The 21,133-nt window shown below is 34.0% G+C and overlaps 3 protein-coding genes across 3 annotated transcripts; 2 read left to right on the top strand and 1 right to left on the bottom strand.

Annotated features, from left to right (window-relative positions):
* Positions 1-38: 38 nt before the first annotated feature.
* LOC131937484 (coiled-coil domain-containing protein 105) lies at positions 39-4,349 on the top strand. The gene is made up of 7 exons (XM_059294964.1): positions 39-564; positions 986-1,090; positions 1,211-1,383; positions 1,511-1,721; positions 1,818-1,913; positions 2,040-2,153; positions 2,785-4,349. Exons 1-7 carry the CDS (start codon positions 187-189, stop codon positions 2,968-2,970), a joined length of 1,263 nt encoding a protein of 420 aa, XP_059150947.1. The 5' UTR covers positions 39-186; the 3' UTR covers positions 2,971-4,349.
* Positions 4,350-4,658: 309 nt separating this feature from the next.
* Positions 4,659-12,413, bottom strand: LOC131937483 (ras-related protein Rab-14). The gene is made up of 9 exons (XM_059294963.1): positions 12,103-12,413; positions 10,504-10,623; positions 10,101-10,146; positions 9,689-9,820; positions 9,469-9,535; positions 9,221-9,308; positions 9,028-9,058; positions 8,513-8,581; positions 4,659-8,023 (listed from the first exon to the last, which is right to left on the bottom strand). The coding sequence occupies exons 2-9, from the start codon at positions 10,607-10,609 to the stop codon at positions 7,918-7,920; spliced, it is 645 nt and encodes a 214-aa protein (XP_059150946.1). The 5' UTR covers positions 10,610-10,623; positions 12,103-12,413; the 3' UTR covers positions 4,659-7,917.
* Positions 12,414-17,130: 4,717 nt separating this feature from the next.
* LOC131937512 (zinc transporter Slc39a7) lies at positions 17,131-20,942 on the top strand. Its single transcript, XM_059295004.1, has 3 exons — positions 17,131-18,110; positions 18,501-18,718; positions 18,941-20,942. The coding sequence occupies exons 1-3, from the start codon at positions 17,156-17,158 to the stop codon at positions 19,190-19,192; spliced, it is 1,425 nt and encodes a 474-aa protein (XP_059150987.1). The 5' UTR covers positions 17,131-17,155; the 3' UTR covers positions 19,193-20,942.
* The last annotated feature ends 191 nt before the right edge of the window (positions 20,943-21,133 follow it).

The raw sequence follows: 21,133 nt of genomic DNA, 5'->3' as shown, positions 1-21,133 counted from the left end.
AGCGCGTGCCTAATATGAAGGAAACACGCCCTAAGGCTTGTATCCAAGGCAACGGTGGATGGCGCTTGGGTTTTCTGTGTGTTCTTTACAGAAGGACTCTAGCTTAAAGGGGCTTCAGCCTTCTACGCTCTTTAAGCTTTGATTTAAACGAACATTTCTAGGTCTTAATACATTCTAAGAAGCAAAATGTCCACGGCAGTTAAAGCTCCAACCACAATAGGCCCAGAATCATGGAAAAACAGATCGCTAAGAGGTTTGAAATTAGGACAGACGGTTATCGCAAACAGCGACAGAAATTGTGACATAGGTCGATCAACCGACAATCTACCCCACTTAAGAGACGTACTTGCTACCCTCAGCAACGATGAAATTAGGAAATATATGAGAGAAGTGAGAGTTGTTGTGGCCAAGCTGAGAGAGAGTCTGCTCGAGACAAACGAGGAAATAAAAGCCCTGACAAGAGGAAAAGAAGCTTTGGAGCGTTCATTAGAGCACACACGTAAAGATATACAACTCAACAAAGATTCCAAATTCATAAGGATAACTAGGCCGCCCGTTGAAAAGGTAACACCCGGGCAGTAGTTTTGTGTTGTTGTTTTTTTAACAATATGTAAACTAGAACTACTCATACAAGTACAAGATATAAGTATTTTTCTTGCTAGCTATATTAATTAAATTGAATATTGTCTATTATTCGCATTGGCTAGCCCGCCTATAAGTTTTACTATTACAGATATCATTTTAAGTTTATGACCGTTAAAGTTGATTCATAACCAAGTAATAGTAATCCCTAACATAATCCTAAACTCCCGCAATTACATCACACTAAACACCTAAATGCTTTAACTGGAAAGCATCCTCCAAAAAAAAATAGCAATGCTATTCAAAGTTTTTTTTTGTAATCAACAGTGAAAAAAACCTTGCTTTAAAATTATTTTCTTATCTCCTAAAATTGTTTAGTGACTTACAACTGTTAATTTTACAGGAACGTGATGGTGCTGACGACCTTCTTGAAGCTGAATATTCTCATCTGTTGAACTGTAAAAAGAATTTAGAACTTCAGCTAAAATCTGTTCAGCAAGAGTTACAGGTGGCTATGCTTTACAAGTATTTACTATTATATTAATGTTGAGAATCTTCTACACAATTTTAAAAAACAAATCAACTTAGCTATTGTAATAACTTTATTTTTTATTCATGATACGTCTAGTGTCTTGAAAGTATCCGAAAGAGAACTTTTGCAAATTTACAAGAAAGGTCAAGAGTTCTGGACATATTATGCCATTCTTTGTCAGCTGTGTTGCGTCCTGAAAAAGATATTCTTTTTTTGAAGCCAAACCGTAGTCAAGTAGAAGGCAGATTGTCTATGGTTGACCCTGGGAAGTAAGTGGTTAACAATTAAATATTTATTTTAGACCAACATTTCATTTCATTTTAACACATTATAAAATTATGTACACTTAACACATAAAATTATGTACACTTAACACATAAAATTATGTACACATAGGATGGGATCAGACAAAGCTGATCCACTTGGACCCTATACACCTGAAGTAGATTCTTTACTGGGAGAAGCAACTGATGTTCGTAATCATTCAGCTTACCTACGACATGAATTAAGGTCCACAATTGATAGAGTTGATAAACTTAAGAAAGCCGCCCACAAGTCAGTTAACGATGGACTCACACAGAAAGTTGCAGAAACTATCACATTAAAGGTCAGTACTTTTTATATATCTTAAAATTATCTGTATTTTTTTCAGTTATGAAAGTACTCAAAACTTTAAAGTTTTGTTGTTCAAATTTAATTTCAGCAACATATAAATCTTGGTTTGGGAGAAAACAGACATGCCTTACACAGAGCACAGCGTTGGTATGATTCTACAGAAAGAGCTTTTGGATATACTCAAGTGAGTAGTTAATGTCCAGATTGCAACACATCAATTTTTATTTGACAGTTACTGATCTTACCTATAAAAATATTTCTGTGAAGTAGGAACTGCTTTTTATTAAAATATTACTTTTTAACTTTTAAGGGTCCTGAACAATACTCAGACCTCAAAACTTGTGAACACCTGGACCGTCCTCTGGTCACAGTATTCCAGAGACATCCTGGAACGCAACTCCCTGAGGCTAGAGAAATAGTCAAAGTGAGTGACTTCTGTAAACTGTTTTCATTATATTGGATTCCTGTCAATATGACAGTTTGATAATTTAATTGCTTTTCAGGTTCTATCAAATACTAAGCAATAGGTATATTGATTTGTAGAATAATACGGCACATATGACAATGGCTGAGAACTTAACCAAATAATTTAAATTTTATGCATTGATAATTTTGAATGTTATTATAGAAATATCTGGGGGTAGACGTGAACGAGTCGGTAAAGCTCATGGCTGCTAAACCGAAAAGTGTTGATTTCGAACTCACGGGCAGATGAGGCTAAATAATTGGGGACAGCAATTCTTCTAGGAGAGACATCTCTAAAATCAAACAACTGCTGCCTTGTAGTTTGCTCCTGGTTTGACAATGGCTATGGAAGCAAAAAAAAACAAACAAAAGCAGGCTGAAATCGGAGTCAATGGCCTATATGGCATATAACCAGTTTACACGTAATAATTAATTGTCTTGGAGGCGATTCCTTCCTACACTAAAATTAAGAACAAAGAAAAAGAATAGAAATACCTTACAAAAAAGTTTCATATACAAAAAATTCTCTTAATTTTAATAATTGTAAAATATCAGTTATCAACTTTGGATTTTTGTTTTACATTATTCAGGCAGGTGATGGTCTCCTGCAGTCCCTTACAGCCACAAGTAGAAATATTGGTATGTTACGAATTGCTGAAAGAAAATTAAAAGATGACAAGCGCAGCAAAAGTGCAGCTGCTGGTATTGATAGCAGTGTTATCCGCATGAGGCGCAGCAAACAGGACCACCGCTGGTGTCTTGGGACTGCTTTTTAATTTTCATCTTCAATTGTGTAAATGTAGACTTCTTTTGCTTTTAAATGAAATTTTCAATGTTCTAAAAATTCAATCTATATTAACTTCTAAAAATGCTTTCTAACAGGAAATAATTCTGCACAAACAATTAAAATATACTGCAAAACTATTAAGAATGTGTAAATATTTGCATATTTTCACCTTTGTATATACTTTTCTCTGTTAAGCCTAATATTTTTACCTGATGATCTAGTCTTTGTAGGAAACACTGTGATCTGTACTAAAGATTTCTTGTGGCCAAATACCTTTCTCCATAGTTACAAAAAAAGTAAAAAAAAAAGAACTGAAACAAATTGAAAAAAAGATGTATTTAATTATTCAATTTTGGGACACTAAAATTAAGTTTCTTGATTAATGTTGAATCCACCATTTTACCCTGTGAAAAGCTTCCTGATTTCCATTTTTGTTCAAAATATCCTTGTTTTTCTAAGATTTTCAAGTAGTAAAAATCTTTGGACTGCTGTCTCTCTAAGTAAATAAAAGCAGTATTTTATAATTCCAGCATTAAAAAGATATTCTGTGATTTAATCTGCTTTTGCAGAACTCATTTTGATTTACGTATTACCTTTACTTCAGCATTATGTACCTTTATAATTTATTAATAAAATCTTGTTTAACTTTTTCATCTGAAGTGGAAAAATGCAGTTTTTCTCAAAGCAAATTTTGGTTTGAAACTTGTTTTTGTTTGTCTATCCATTAAATCTAATAGGGTAATTAATATAGTAGAGCTTTCAACGTGTGAAATTAATCTGTTGCTTATAATTTGTTGTGCTACTGTATGCTGAACATTCATTACATTTTAGGTGCTATTTTTGCTTCTACTATCAATGTGCAACATACTCTAAACATGTTTTTCGATTTGAAACTATTTAGCAATAATGGGCAAAGTCTACATTTCTCTCAGTGCTTTTAATTCTAGCAGTATAAAACTGTACTATGCTGCCAAAGCCCTTATCAACCTAAGGAAACAGCTGATGAGAATTGTAAAACTGCTGTAACCATGCTACATAGTACACTGTGATACAACTCCTGCTGTGATTTTTATTATGACCATCTAGAGTCACTTTTTACATCATTGTTGTTACCTTTTTTTTCAATGTTTTGATATTTTATCAGAGATATCAACTTAGTTTTTATCTCAGTCCATAAATATTTGTAAATAATATAGAAACTAAAAAATAAATGCTGTGTATATTTTTTTAAGAATACAAACATTTAACTAGGTGGGAAAGTTTTGGAATATTTATACTTCATCACAAGACCTTGTGTCTTAGTTGTGCATAAACAAGTGCTTTAAGTGTTTGACTCTTCTCAGTATTAAAGATCACTTTTGCATCATCCATTTCAATTGTTTTTTCTTGTATTTTTTATGTGGAAATTCCTATTTATTATTTGATTCTTAAATAAAGTTACAGTACAGTATTTGTAGATTAGCCATACTCATAAAGGTACTCAGAATAATACAGAACTTAAAACCATAGGTTTAAATACTGTTAATCAGCTACACAATCGTTAATGTGGATGTGACATAAAGCAATACACTTTAAAAAGTAACCACAAAAAAGTTTTCCTTTATCTGAGGAAGTTTTTTTTAGTGTCAAAAGTTTTGATATAAATATAACAGAGATAAAATGAAAGCTAAAGCGCAATCGGGAAACAAAACCATTATTTTACTTCTTTTAAAGAATTTGAAGCAAGACTTACAAGGACTTATTTCTGGTCAAGTCATACAGTAGTACAAAGTAAGACAATTCAAATCATTATTCATAACACAAAAAAAACTTCAAACACATTAGCCAGAATGTTCACAATTTGCTGCAAAACCTCCCTTATACAAAACAATCTAGAACAAAGAAATCTCTTTTCATAAATATGTATTTTTTTAAACAATGGCACCCACATATAGCTACTTCTATAACTGACCAGCTTACACAAACAACTGAAAATTATTTAATGGAAAAGTTCAACAAAATTCATCCAATCCAGTATCTTTTTAAAAAAAATCAAGACAAGTTAAATTCAGGCTCAAAATGGGTGCTCTTCAAATCTTGATCTAAAAACACTACATTTTCTCTAACATGTTATTCTTTGTGTGTGTGTGTGTGTGAAAGCAATAACTAGAAATATATATATACAGCCAGTTTTACATTTATAAAACTAGGGACATTATAACAAGACAAATTCCATCAACATCAAGCCTACTACAAACAACACAAGCCCACTGGTTACACCACAACATCTGCATACACTGTGTTAGTGTTGGCTAATGACAGGACTCAGGCTAAATTGGTCCCAAAAACTATCCTGGTTTTAAAGGATTGGAATTAAGGAATCCAGAAAAATTTGATTTCATTTTCATGTGTTCTTAAGTTTAATTTGAAAGTTTCAAGTTAATGATAAAGATTTCCTTTACATATATATATATATATATATATATATATATTAGATGGTGAAATTTATTATCATAAAATTAGTTGAGAAAAAAGTATGATCAAACAAGTGGTTTACATAGAGCTGAACTAAAAACCGTATAGATAAGAAAAATTCGGAAAACTACAATGTATCCCCTTTTCGTGTAACCCATGAAAAACAGACACTTATATTACACAAAAATTATATCCAGTTAACAAAAAGTATTTGGAAAATCCATTGTGGAAGGCAATCAAGAAGAAAAAATATTTTGTTGTCAAATGTAACAGTGATTGTAACAGTGATTACTTGTTGAATTACTAATAAAACATCAAGAACTTAGAAGCAGGACTTTAAAATAATGCAGTTTGGTGTTTGAAAAACACAGTCCTCTAGTACTAAAGACTATTTCAAGAAATATACATTGATCTATGTGGTGAATATAAGCTGGAATAAAACTAACCAACAAACATAACTAGTTGTGTAGTTGGTACTTTTAATATTAATGAAACTTGCTTGAAGTAATAGGTAAATTTCTGTTTAAATTAATTGAAAATGAACCCCATGCTAACAAAGTAAAGATGTAAACTGATTTTCACAGAGTCCTGAATAATGAGTACATGGATTTTGAAACCCTAACAAACAACTTTGTTGGGATTAATTTTTTATAAAAAATTCAAAACACAATATCTATGATGTTTGGCAGAAATTAGGTCAGAGTTCACAGGACATCAGGCTAGACACCTACCAAGTCAACACAACACAACTATTGTTAGCAAAATCCAATAAATACAACAAGATCCTGCTATTTGCACACGTTTTTTAAAAATGTACAACAGCTTGGTATAAAATATGTTGGTACACAAAGCATCAACTTTTCTTCAGTGCGCAAGACATACAACCATCATCTTCCCTATAACCTACCCCCAAACCCCTAACAGGTATCTCTGTGTTGTAAATGAATAAATTAAAAAATAGTCTGTTGTTTGAAGCACAGGTGATTAAAAATGTAATGCTTAGATAAATTTGGAATGAAGTCAGAAACTTTGTGCTCGCGTTGCATTGTCCCAATCATTCAAATACAACAATTGTAAAATAAGATGTCCAAGAACTCAATACATTGCACTGTTTCAAGTATATTCAATTTTACATATGTGCATAATATATACATGTCACTACTCCATTATTACAGCTGGTAAATACACAAATGTATGCATCTGGATAAGACCCCTGGTTAGATCTGACATTCAATACAAAGTTGACACAGATTTGTAAATAATAATATTTAATCAAATGTTTGTTTTTACAGCTACCTCAACCCTGTAAAATCATGCTTGTACAAATGATTCAACTGACCCAGTGATACATATCTGCACCAAACTTTTTTTGAGTGTTGTCTTAAATTAATAAATACTGTTACACGTTTTAAAAATAATAATTAGGTCTATCTTATGCGATGTGGCAAGGTCACATCAATATGAAATAAATCCAAAAGTAATGTTAATATGTCCAGACAATTCACTTGTTTCACAATTGGTTTCTTTCCTATTATTTGTTATTTGGCTGCAGTAAATTCCCCAAAAAAAAAAAAACATCTGAAAATGAAACATTCTTCAATTTTCAACTGGAGGAATGAAATAAGTAAGACATGACTAAACATTATTGTTAAGAGTTTGATACTTTCACTGCTGTGGAAACATGCACTGAGAAAACTCTAAGGATGATAGAGTGATGAACAAGCCATAAAGAATATCACATTAAAAAAAAAAAAAGAGTTCCCATAGAACATGTTTCAACAGCAGTTAAATTTAAAGGAACTTTATATAAGTTAATAAAAAAAAATATACAGTATGTTGCCATTCACACCATCAGAATCTGCATTGAGTTTGTATACTAAACTTCAAAATGTTTTGCTTGTTTCACTTTATATCATTACATTATATAATTTTATAAGCAGATATTTTGGAATTTAAAAAGTGTTTAAAAAATTGTAAGTTCAAAATAAGGAAGGCTTTTAAATAAAAAAAGAAATAATACAATTTAACATAAGAGCATAAGAATTAATATGAAGAACACAAATTTAAAAAAAAAATATAACCACCCACCCTCTCACCAAAGTTAATTTAGTAACTCTTAATGCAATAATTTCAGTTTATGGATTATTTTTTTTCAATTCCCAAACAAAATTTTAAAAATATAAGCACAGCCACATTAATAAAAAAAAAAATGGAAATATTTTGTCACAAAAAATAGTTCTCTCCCATCCTATTACAAATACAACAACGACAATGGCTTCCTTTCAATTATTACAACCATTCAGTCAACCAACGGCAATTCAAGTGAACTGGTATAATGACAGTTATCACCACTCAGCCTGGGGGATTATAATAATTCCAGAAACCATGTCCAAGCAAACATCAGGAGGTGTGTGATAATGATGATGTATGACAACCACAAAAATAGATGATCACATTGATGATGAGTCCAAATGTATTTATTCTAGCAGGCGCATCCCTCTTTGTTCGGGGGTTGATCAGTGTTGATTGGATTGCGAGGTGTAGCCGGCTTGTGCTGGACTCCCGACTCTGCAGCATTCAGGTCCAAACTGAAACATGGTGTGAAAACATGACTGCATGCTCCTTTATCAACCATTGCTCCTATCTTTATTAACCCTTTCGCCTCAAGCACCATACTCATGCCTCAGAAAATGGCACACCACAGTCAAAATCAAGAGTTGTGTTGTAAAGTATTAATTAATTTTACAAGGACTAGACATTTTACTTAATTTACCCACACAAAACATTGTGTAAGCAAACAAGTAGAATAAAATGTATTTATTACTTTCCTGGTTAAAAAGTTAGAATCAGTAAGTTAAAGTACACACAAACAAGTTTTCAAAGTCTACTTTGTACTGTGGCAAACAAGACTAATTACAAGAAGCTGAAGTTATAATCCCATAATAATATAAAAGCAATCCAACAGAAGTCTTATTCAGCTTAAACGGAATATCTAAGCTTCTGATGTTTAAGAAACCAAAATGAAATCTACAAACCATATGACATAAGGTAAACAATATCAGTAAGTTTGTTCTTACCTGCCATCCTGGATATTCTGATAAATTTTCTTAGCTGTATCCAAAAAGGCATCTTCAACATTTTCACCCCTGCAATAAATTATTTAAACCTTTAACATAAATCTAGAGGACAAGAAATATATTTATACTTAAGAAGACTAGAATGGTCGGTGAGAAAGGCATACATTTTGGAGGGGGGGTGGGGGGGGGGGGAAGGAGAAAGCAAGACATACATGATGTATGTGTGTGGAGGAGGTGAATGTGGGAGAGGAAGACTTAAATGATTGTGTGAGGGAGAGGAAAATCTGAAGGTGAGGGAGGAAGAAACTAATATATGGGGTGTGGTGGGAGAGAGAAGATATACATGAAAATGGGGGGGGGGGGGGGAGGAGAGAAAAAGAAGGAAGATCTGAAGTTAGGCGTGAATTGTATGAACAAGTTGGCTTAAGAATTAGCATAGATATTTTAAAATTTCACTTTTATAATGAAAAATATGTTTTATTGCTACCAAGTCTATAATTAAACAATGCACTCACGTTTTTGCACTGCACTCCAAGAACATCAAACCTTTAAAAAAAATTTGAAAGAATCATAAATAAAAAAGTGCACAAATAAAAATGCTTGCATAAACATTAAAACTCTATATTTGAATTACATTTTACAAATGTTTTTTTCTACTTTAGATTTTTTTTTCAATGCTGGAAAGTGACAATGATTATTTCAACCTACCATTTTCTTCAGCAAACTGTTTGGCTTCCTCATAGGTAACATCCCTTTGAGCATCTAAATCACATTTATTGCCAATCAAGAATATAACCTAAAACAATTTTTTGTAAAATCCATCAGATGAGTTTAACAATATTGATGACATTAAATTAATCATAAACACATAAGAAATAAACTGGATCACAAAAAAATAGACAGGCATTACTTCTCAAACAAATAAAATTTGGAGTAACGATCAAATACGAACTTACTGTGTTAGGGTTTGTGAGGTTCCTGGCATCAGTCAACCAGCTGCTTAAATGATTGTATGTGCTACGTCTAAACAAAAAAATTTAAATTCACTGAAGAAACCATATAAACGATTATTTGTAAAGTAACAGAAACTTTATTGCTTCATTATTACTTCTTTATATTGAAAATAGAGCCAACAACAGGTAAATCTTTTAAGACTTAATAATTTTAGGTACTTACCTCGTAATATCATAAACCATGAGGGCACCTGCAGCCCCACGGTAGTAGCTGCGAGTGACTGCTCTGAACCTCTCCTGCCCAGCAGTATCCCAGATCTGTAACTTTATCTTTTGTGAGGCTACCTCAATTATTCTGAAAATGGTTAAACAATTGTTAGTTATTGCTTTAAAGGGAAAATAAAATATTTTCATTAAAACCAATAAAATGGTTGTATTTTTTTTTAGCTATTCTAAAACAATCTATTTGTACATATAGGTTTGATTTAATATTTTCATATTAACATGGAGGTACAAAAAAGTCAAGATTATACTTTTTTTTTTCATTGCAATACAAGTCATAATCATTTTTTTTAGAATTAAAATACATTTTTACTAAATCAACAGAAAAAGGAAACTTAAAAAATTTGTTGAACCTCGTTCCAAACTCCACTCCTATAGTGTGAGGGCAATCAGCCATGACTGTAAAATAAAATTAAAGAAATTACTGTCAATGTCATTCCAATAATCATTATTTTCTATGATTGTTTTATTGAGGAAAATGTTGAAAAGGATGTAACTTAACCTACAATTTTTCTGGTCCCCACTGACAATACATATTTAGAGCTGTGGTTTAACGTAAGTAAAAAATGGGGGAAAGTAAACATAGCATCAGAAATGAACATCAGTTTAGCATGGTAGCCATTAAATAAACACCTTTTAATAGCCATTTAATAACAACTTTAAAAAAAAACAACTGCTGAATCACTTCCTTGAAGAACTCATCAGTTCTGAGTTAGCAAGATGCAGCATATATCAGACTGTAAAAGCATAACTTACATTTTTTTTCTGTGAACTGGTGTAACAAGCAGGATTTCCCTACTCCCATATCACCTATTATGATGTATTTGAAGATATAGCTGTAATTGTATGGGCCTGCAGCCATGTTGGCCAATTAACCTTTAATAGAAAAATGGGGAAACAATATAATAAAATAACATTTAGGCCTAAAGGGCTAAAAAGGTTAGGCCAAAGTAATCTAAAATATGAATATGTTTTTAAAGTGTAGGCTGTTTAATAATTTCTATTACTTAACCTAAAAATACTAAATGATAGGCTTAGGCCTATAAGTTTTATTTTCTAATAAAAGAATTAAGTAAATTATATTTAGAGTTAACGTTAATGAGCTATTAACGGTAAGGTTCTTAGAAATCAAAGCAACTAGGCCTATTACAGAATTGTGCAGGATTTTTTTACTGGGCCTATAGGCTATATCGAAAATATTATATAGGCCTACTATCGCTAAACACTATACAAGTTCAAAGGTAAGAAGGAAGATAATATTTTGCAAACAGTAAGCCTGGTGATTACCTAAACACTATTTTTGTATAAACAGAGCCTTTAATTATTACAAAATTATTTAATTGGGCCTACTGTTTCTATTTTCTTGGGTAGGTAACACACTTTTTCTATTAACTTAATTTGGTAGACTCTTCTTACTTCTTATTTTGAAAATTTAAAGCTTGAATTGTCATTGATGTTAACTTAGTTTAAGTTACTAGTTAGGACTAAACCTATCCTTATTTTAACATTTAAATCTAGCTTTACAACTAAAAATTCAGGGTTACTAGACCTATAACTAGCATACATCTTTTAGCATTTTTATTTCAACAGTGGATGCATCTATTCAGACCCTGGTCCCAATAGCCACGTCCGCTATTGGGACCCGGGTCCGAATAGCCACTTCCTTCAACAATATTTCAGATTTTTTTTCTTTATCTACATATCTAGACTAGACCTAAATCTAGTCTCAAGAAGAAATGTGTACAATAGTCAGAATAGACTATAAATTAGTTAAGGGGGGGGGGGGCTACTAATATAGGATAATAGATCTAGTGGGTCTAGCTAGTCTACAAGTCTAGTAACTAAGTAACTAGATCTAGATCTAGCAGCTTCTTACAATACAGAATACATCACTCATTCTCATAAAGAATTAAACTAGGCCTAATATAGTAATCTAGTTTAAAAAAACGTCCAAGCTCTTTAGTAGTTACTAGATCTATATTATTAATAGTATAATACTCTGGACAAAACTCAGACAAGAGAAATTTTAACCCCGGATGCCTAGCAAACAAAATATAAATTTTTGTGTAGCCTGCTGTCTGTCTAGTCTCTAGATTTTCTATTATTAGAATACACATAGATTCTACATGTCTACTATCGGTTATTTTGTTTTATTTTTACACAATGTAACAAGCGATGTAGATTCTAGATATAGATCAGTGCAATACTATTTTATTTATCACCACAATAGTGACAGTGACGTTATTAACAATGAAGTGGCAAGTCAGCGGGGAATCGGATCGCTCACTCACGTGATAGCTTAGCCTTTTATTTGCAAATTTATTAAATAGACCAAAACAACGCCATCCATATTACCTGTAGTATGTTAGCTAAAAACGTCTAAATGATACCAATAAAACCAATTTGTTTAACAAAGCGCTCCTTTTGTATCGCTTAATTTTACGGACAAACAACCTGTCTTTGGTTTGTTTATTGACAATGTAACTAAAAATGGCGGATGTTCTTATTCGTCATCGCCATCTATCGTAGGGGCGTTCTCAAGGGGAGTTAATTTGCTTAAAATTGCGAAGTATCTAGTTTAAAATTAGTTTCAATAATAAATATAGATCTATCTAATTGGTGACAGGAATATGCCAATTTGCAGCGATCTTTGACTTCATGTACAAATACATTATTTCTACTAAATCCACTATTCGGGAGAAACATGAAAAGTGGCGTTGCAAGGTCAGATGTATCACTGTGCGGCGGTGCCCTGTCAAAATGGCCCGGGACAAATCGGTCCCGTTAAAACAGCCACGTTAATATGACCCCGTCATATCGACCCCGACAAAACGTCACATTCAAAATAGCCCCGTCAAAAGGGCCCGACTTATTGGCTCCGTCAAATTGACTCCCGTTATATTGACTCGCGTCATATAGGCTCCCGATAAATGGGCTCCCGATATTTAGGATCCCGACAAATGGATTCCCGACATATTGGCTCCCGTCAGATAGGCTCAGGACAAATTGGCTCCTGACAAAGGGGCTGCCGACTTATTGGCTCCCGACATAAGGGCTCACGACAAATGGTCTCCCGACAAATGCGCTCAATACATATTGGCTACCGACAAATGGGCTCCGACGTATTGGCTTCCGACAAAATGACTCAGGACATATTGGCTCCAGGCAAATGAATGGCATGACGACTATTGGATTAAAGGTAACCATTTTGTCCTACCTCCAATACCACTATAACCTCTTTTAAATGCCTGAATGTTTTTCATGAACCAACATCAATTCACAAACAAATCGAGCCCTTAACAGCTAAATTCCACCAATTCTTAAGATTTGATAATGTTCAATTTACAACCGTAAAGATCTGTTGCTTAAAAGCGAGTACAGAAGTGTAAATATATGATATACATGATATTTACAGGATAACGGCATTTTGTTTTGATAACCTACAAGCATACTGCAGTTGAAAACAGCATATATATATATATATATATATGTTACGGTCAAAGCCCGAAGTCGGCCAATGCTAGGATTGGCCGGCCAATCCGCGCATTGGCCAATATCGCCTCCCATAGGTCGGTCAAAGTCCGAAACTTTGCTTCATTTCGGCCTTTGGCCGGCCAATCCGCAGACTGGCCATTGTGGACCGGCCAAAGTCTGAAATAGCTCTTGATTTCGGCCTTTGGCCGGCCAGTCCCGGCCAGTCCGCGGAATGGCCATGGTGGACCGGCCAAAGTCTTAATTAGAAGATCATGAGCAGATTTTGGGTTTTTTATGCCGGTAGGATCATGAAATTAAGTCTTTATTGATTATTAATTAAAGTGAATGACAGAAACATTCAAATTTTTTATTGTACTATAGTCTCAATCAATCAATATTATCATTTGTTACAACAAGTTGAACTTTTATGGCATTTAGAATTACACAGCAGCTTGTTATTTTTACACTTGCAGCGATTTGTTGTACACTTGGTTGTGCAATTGCAGCGAGTGTAGCCTTGGCCCCCAGTCAATGATTGTGAAGATGCGATGAAGATGCGATGGTTCGTAGTGATTTTTCCTCAGTGCCAACTGACGACAATAAGAGCAGTTTTTTGTGAAGAATTGAAAACTCACTTCTAGCATACAGTTGTTTTAGAACACCATGTTCCGTTCCTAATTTGTAGAAACCGCCCTCGACGCTCATGACAACTGCAATCACGCTTTGGGGATCACCGTGACCTCTGTCAACATCTGGAACACGGATGCGTACATTGTCACCCACTTTACCATATTTAAATTTTGTATTTGATGTTTTAAGCATCTTATCACCTTGATTTTGCAAGCCAGTATGAACTGCTGACCTGTGTTCCATGATGTCTTGTTTGTTGTGACACAATCTGCAGGTAATGTTCCCTTCGTACCCTTCGTCTGCTTCATTGGGTACTCCACAAATAGCATGGACATCTTTGCCACAGAATCCACAAGAATGAGCTGCACTACAATGTTTTTCACAAACTATACAGAATCTGTTGGCCACATTATTGTCACGTAACTGGTATGGACGTTCCGCCACGGCAGTAGATGTGTTAGCTGAGGATGTAGTTGCATTTATGGCAACCTCCATTTCTTGTTCAATGTTCTCAAGATCTTCCTCAGTAACTATTTTATTGAGAGCCTCGCTTGGTAGATTTGAAGTGCTAAGTCCCACTTTTGCTTTGCATCCAAACAAGGCTTCGTGTGGTGATTGTTGGATTCCTTGATGAAAAGAACGATTTTTCATAAATTGAATGAATTTGAGACTCTCAGCCCAATGAGCTGATTCATTTGTTTGCATCCATGACATCATCATGTTTTGAAATCTAGGAACGCGGAAAAGTCTTTTGAACGTTCCGTCTTGTTGCACGTGGTCGGTGACGCCGACTGTCTTTGATTTTGTTCTTTGATGATTGTCTCACCTCGTCATCATGGAGGAGGCTGTCACATACAGTTGTAGCCCATATATGGAAACTAACATGGATTTACATTTTTTTCTTTTGACAGCCATTTGCTATGTCTGTCTCTTGGTCTGACGGCCCTTTTGATCCATGTCGCATTGCATATAGAATGCTATACAAACAAGAGCTAAACAATACGTTACTCACAATGAAACCGCACCCAGAATAATTAAAACGCGATCTCAACTTAGTCTAGATACAACATTGGCCAAGACATCCCGGCCAATGCGCGCATTGGCCGGCCAATGTACAAAATACGCTGTCAAGTTTAAGTACTTCGGACTTTGGCCAGTACGTCCCGGCCAGTGCGCGCATTGGCCGGCCAATGTACGAAATCCGATCTTAGTTCTAAGTTCTTCGGGCTTTGGCCAAGAGAGCCGGCCAATCCGCGCATTGGCCGGCCAATCCGGGGTTTGGCCGCACTTCGGGCTTTGACCGTAACATATATATATATATATATATATATATATATACATATATATATATATATATATATATATATATATATATATATATATATATATATATATATATAACCGACTCATTTATGGAAGTCATAGATACTATTGCTTATAATAGGTAAACTATCTATATATATAATTCTCTTCTGGGAGACATTAGAAAACAAGCTGCAAGCGCGCCTTACAGTCCCCTCTCTTTCTCTCTATCACCACCCTCACCCCACCCACACACTGTCTGGTGAGCGGTGTTCACTCTAAATGTTTACAAATCGTAGAGCCGGGTTTAGTTACGGCTATTAGGGGCAGATAATTTATTTTGATGCGATTTTAAACTTAGAGGAGGTAACTAAGAGGAGGCTGCTTTCACGGGGGGGGGGGGGGGGGGGGTGTAGGGTCGGGGTTAGGGGAAAGGGGGGGTGGGTAGTGTTTTAAAGCAAATATTTTCAGTGGTACTGTCGAATTCACAAATTAGGAATTACTGAAAAGTAGAAAATAAAACAACTAAATAGCGGCGTATGATACGCCGCGGGTCGGCTCGTTATAAATATAAGGCCTGCCGAACAAGAGATGCATACGTTGTATTACTTAAGAGTGTTGGATAAGCTAACTCTAAAGAATATTGATGAAGGGGTCCCACTGGCAGGTGTCATATTCAATGAGACCGTTTTGCCGGGAGACTTAGTCTCTACAGAAACCGTATTGTCAGTGGTCCTTTAGTCGTGAGCCAAAATGACGGGGGTCGTTTTGTCGAGAAACTAAATGACGGGAGCCTATATGTCGGTAGCCTAAATGACGGGAGCCTATTTGTCGGGAGCCTTATTGACCGGAGCCCTTTTGCCGGGAGCCTATATAACGGGAGCCTATTTGTCAGTAGCCTAAATGACGGGAGCCTATTTGTCGGGAGTCTATATGACGGGGTCCATATGACGGGGCTCTTATGTCGGGGCCGATTTGTCGGGGTCCTATTGACGGGGCCGTTTTGTCATTGGCTGTTTTGACGCCGCACGCTATGCGGCACCTCATAGTGTCATCCTCCCCCTCATCTCAAAACAAAAATTAAATAATTGATCCCACACATCGTCACAAAAAGTCCAGTTGTCCGTCATGGGTCGAAACTTGTGAGCAAAATTTTGACCACTTCGATCGGACCGATTTTTTCAAACTTTGAACGTGGGTCAAGATCCGGGATTATACAAGATGACATCAACTTTGACTTAACTGGATGCTTAATTAATTTTTAAGAATAATTAAATTTTCCTATATTAACTAATTTTCTGCGCTATTAAACGCTAATTGTTTGCGTTCATTTAGCGCGCAATTCTTTTTAGTCATGCAATTCTAATGTTTAAAAACTTTTAAAATTTTTGAAAACAAATTAATATTATTAATAATATTTAAAAAAAAAAACAACAAGCTTTTATATAGATCTCTAGACCCCCCCCCCACTCCCAATAGGAGAAAAACAGTGTTTCTTCCAGACTTTTTTCTCCGGGGGGGCACTTGAAATTTTCGGGGGGGGGCGGTAAACTTTCTTCGGGGGGGGGGCGGACACTGTTAAAAGTATATATTTTCTATATAAATTATATAAATTTCATTTCGTTCGGGGGGGGGGGGGGGGGCGGTAAAAAATTTTCCAGATGCCTGGAAGAAACTCTGGAGAAAAATGTCTAAAAGAAACACTATTACACCAAACGTGCAGTATTTTTTACTTATTGTTAATGCCAGATAATACGTTTTTACTTTTCTTAAAGCACGAATGCGTTGCAAAATAATCTATTGTTAAATACGAATATCTACAAATATTGCAATAAGTGCAACAGTCTAATTCTTATTATTTCTTAATAATGGCCATTTCAGTTTTTATTTTTTTAAAAATATAATTAATCTAAAGAATCTAGAAGGATAAATATATTTTTCATTATAGCTGTAAAAAACCTGTCCCAAATTGTACACGTAAACTATTGTACAGAGTAGCAACATGGCGGCGTCCACACGAACCGTGTTTACAAACAGAATTCCATCGTTATGTCTTCTTGCATTTCTTCTCGGCGCTTTTATATTTCATGCTGGCAGTAGCCACGGCCATAACCACGGGCACGCGCATGATCATGGACATGCACACGATCACGATGATCCTAAAGAACCACCATCCTTTAAGTACAGCAAAGAGGCCAACGCAAATGCTCAAGTAAAAAAACAAGATCACGGACATGCACACTCTCATGATGACCATGGACATGGACACGGTCATTCACACGAACATCACGGTCATTCTCATGATCACCATGGACATTCCCATGAGCCTCATGGCCACAGCCATGAAGCTGAACATCACGGACACGCACATAGTGAACCTGAACTTAACGCTAAAAAAAAGGTAGTAAAAGAACACAGTGGGCATTCTCACAATGAAAACAATGTCAAAAAAGAAAATACTGCTTCAAAATATGGGCCACCATCTGGTTTGTGGATTAAAGCTCTCGGTGCCACTGCTTTAATCAGCGCTGCCCCTGTTCTTATCTTAGTATTCATCCCTTTGGAAAATGCTGATCAACATCAACAGTTGCTTAAAGTTTTATTAAGTTTTGCATCAGGTGGCCTTCTTGGGGATGCTTTTCTACACTTAATTCCCCATGCGATTTCGCCTCATTCTCATTCTTCAGAAGATGGTGACCATGGCCATTCGCATGGGCATTCACATGAACATTCACATGGGCATGATATGAGAGTAGGCTTATGGGTACTAACTGGTATAATAGCATTTCTTATTGTTGAAAAATTTGTTCGATTTGTAAAAGGTGAACATGGCCATGGTCACTCCCATGGGGCACCTAAATCTGCTACTGAAAAAAAAGCTGGTAAACCATTACCTAAAGGAAAAAAGAAAGACAGTGATGATGAAGACAATAAAGGAGATGGAAACGTAATAAAAGGTTATTTTAAATTACAGATTCTAAAACTTAGGTATTTGAAAGGGCTGATAGTTAAAGTGTTATTTTACCAATTAGGCCTGTAGAAAAGTATTGGACTTGTATAGACATCATTTTTTCTACTTATCCATATGTGAGCTATTGTCAGGCATATTGATCCAGATCCTAGCACTTTTAACTAAAATCCTTTTTAATGACCAGATATTAGAGTTTTGGCCTATATGAGAAAAAGTTTTGTATAACTTTTATGACTAAATTCTAAAAAGTTATAAATCTTATCTGTTTTTTTGGGAATTGTCCACAATATATTTTTAATGTGACTTCCTTGCATTATATTTTAGTGACAATTCCTTTGATATGAATCAGCTGAAGGTCAATTTGTTTCTTCCGCAGCTGTTCCAGCTCATGGGTCTGACATTAAAGTGGCTGGTTACCTCAATTTAGCAGCCGACTTTGCCCACAACTTTACTGATGGTCTTGCCATTGGAGCATCATTTCTAGCAGGACAAAGTGTTGGTATTATTACAACAGTCACTATATTTCTACATGAAATTCCTCATGAGATTGGAGATTTTGCAATTCTGATCCAGTCAGGATGCTCAAAGAAAAAAGTATGTCCTTCTTCCCCATAATTTGTTTTGATTATAGGTCAACACTAATTAAGTTTAATATTGTAAAAAATTAAACAATTTGAAAATGCTTTTTAAATACTATTCAAGCTGTAATTTTGGAAAAAAAAATTTCTTTCAATTAATTTTTATATGTTACAAATATTAGTTCATTTTAATATAAACTGATGTTGATAAATGAACTGATATTTTATTTCCCAACAGGCGATGATGTTACAGTTTTCAACTGCGATTGGAGCTATGGTGGGAACACTTTGCAGTTTGTTCATGGAAGGAATAGGAGAAGCAGCCACTGCCTGGATTTTGCCTTTCACTGCTGGGGGTTTTATCTACATAGCCACAGTTTCTGTCATCCCAGAGCTGCTTGAGGATACTAAGATTGTCCAAAGTATAAAAGAGGTAGCTGCTTTGTTGGTTGGAGTGTACATGATGGTTCTAATAGCACAGTATGAATAACTTTACAAAAGTAATATGGTTTTTAGGGAGTGCCGTTATGAGATAAGATTTGTTTGAATGAGTTTTATCATGATGTATGATCATAAATTGTATGATGCTTTAGAGTGAAGAGTTACAGAGAAGTTTGGGCATATTTTATGTTCATGAACAACTTATTAACTACTGTTACTGTTACAAAAGAAAAATAGTTTCACTATGATCGACCTCAAAATTTTGTTTTCGTGTATAGAGTTCCAACATTGCTAATGTGTTCATCAGGCACATTGATATTTTATCAGAACTATTTCACCAGTTTACATAAAACTACATACATTATCTATATAATTTATATTTTTTTTGCGTTGTTTTTTACAATACACTTTGGAGGAAAAAATTCAGTATTTCTTATAGCATTTATGTATTTTGAAAGAACTGTTAAATATTTGTAAATGAGTTAATTATTAGAAGATTATCAAAATAAACATTTAATAAAACATTCAGCTAAATAGTTTTAACAGGTTCTTAAACTGTTATTTTTACATGTCAATTACATTTTTGTAGCCACATTTAAAAGTTGCAACATAATATGTAAGGCATTTTAAATGTATTATTTCAAATTCTTTTAAAATATACTTTTCAGGTAATTCATTGTAATACCCATACTATTACTAAGTTAATATAAAAATAATACAATTTTTTAAGCCTTTGCACCAATTAAAAAACCCATTGCATTTTAATCATTCCATTATCCCCCAATCTCTATATATCAACTTTATTTGAACCCAACTGTAATTAAAGTGATGAATGAAAGTAATTTTTTTAGCCTTTTTATTTAAGTCACCAAACTGCTTACTGTATTTACTGACACTTAAATGTAATCTCAATAGTATTTTAATAGGATTATTTCAAATTTGTACAGTTATAATTTTTGTTGTTTCAAGGTGATGGTCAAAATGATTTTGTGGAGTAAATTTAGAAAATCGTCTATGTAGTGGGAAGGACTGTAAATTAATTTATGGAAGTGTGTGTGCGAATTGTTATATTTCACTCAGCATGTTGCTAACTTGTGCTAATGAGTTAATGAGCATGGAAACAAAGCTGCTTTGTATTCTTAGTTTCATTATGATTTTAACTGGATTTGGGTGACTCTCTTTTTACTAATTAAATAACTTTTTAAAAAATGTAATTAATAATTACAAAAATTTATAAAGACAGTTAATTGAAGCTGTCTCTAATATTTTGCCCATGTCCAAAAGATCAGTAAACTTTGCCATGTTGATCAACTCTTTTTTTCTGTTATTCCTGTCTAACTTCCAAAAAAAATGTTATAATATTAATAGTAAAAAATATACTATCAATTCTGTCTTAATTTGATTTTAGTAGTGAAGTTATTGAATTATTAAAAACATTTTGGCAGCCACAGTTTAACACTAAAGTTTAACAAAAAATTTCATGCTCAAACCAAAGTTTTTATGTGATTAACAAAATTAAATGAAAAATTGTAATAAACCATAAGTATTTCAGATTTCTTTTGTTGCATAGGAACTATTTAGTTACAAATGTTATATATTAAAATAATAGGCTTCTTATTGTTCTAAATACTAATAAAGCTTTTATTATAAGAAATCTGTCATCTTTTTTCCAAATAAAAGCAACAAAAAATCAGACCTGCTACAAATGGTTTGTTAAAGGATGTTGGCAAAATGTATTGTGGCTCAGGTTGGCTTTTAAATATGGACTTAAAGAAAACTGATACAGTATGAAATAAATAAAAAAAAAAAGACTAGAAAAGTGTTCATTATTTTATTTGTTTTATCAGACATGGACCAAAAAAAAAAAGATAATCATTTTCTTTTAAACTGATGCTTCTTGGTCTGTGATAGTGAGGATAGATAGATCAAAAAATTATTTACAATAATGTACAAGACAATATCCTGGAGGCTATTAAAATGACAATTTAAA

Source organism: Physella acuta, unplaced genomic scaffold, assembly GCF_028476545.2.
Source record: "Physella acuta isolate Inbredline_101_S28 unplaced genomic scaffold, ASM2847654v3 ptg000211l, whole genome shotgun sequence".
NCBI lineage: Eukaryota > Metazoa > Mollusca > Gastropoda > Physidae > Physella > Physella acuta.
The sequence above is the reverse complement of the archived record's forward strand: the minus strand, read 5'-3'. Positions and strand labels throughout refer to the sequence as shown.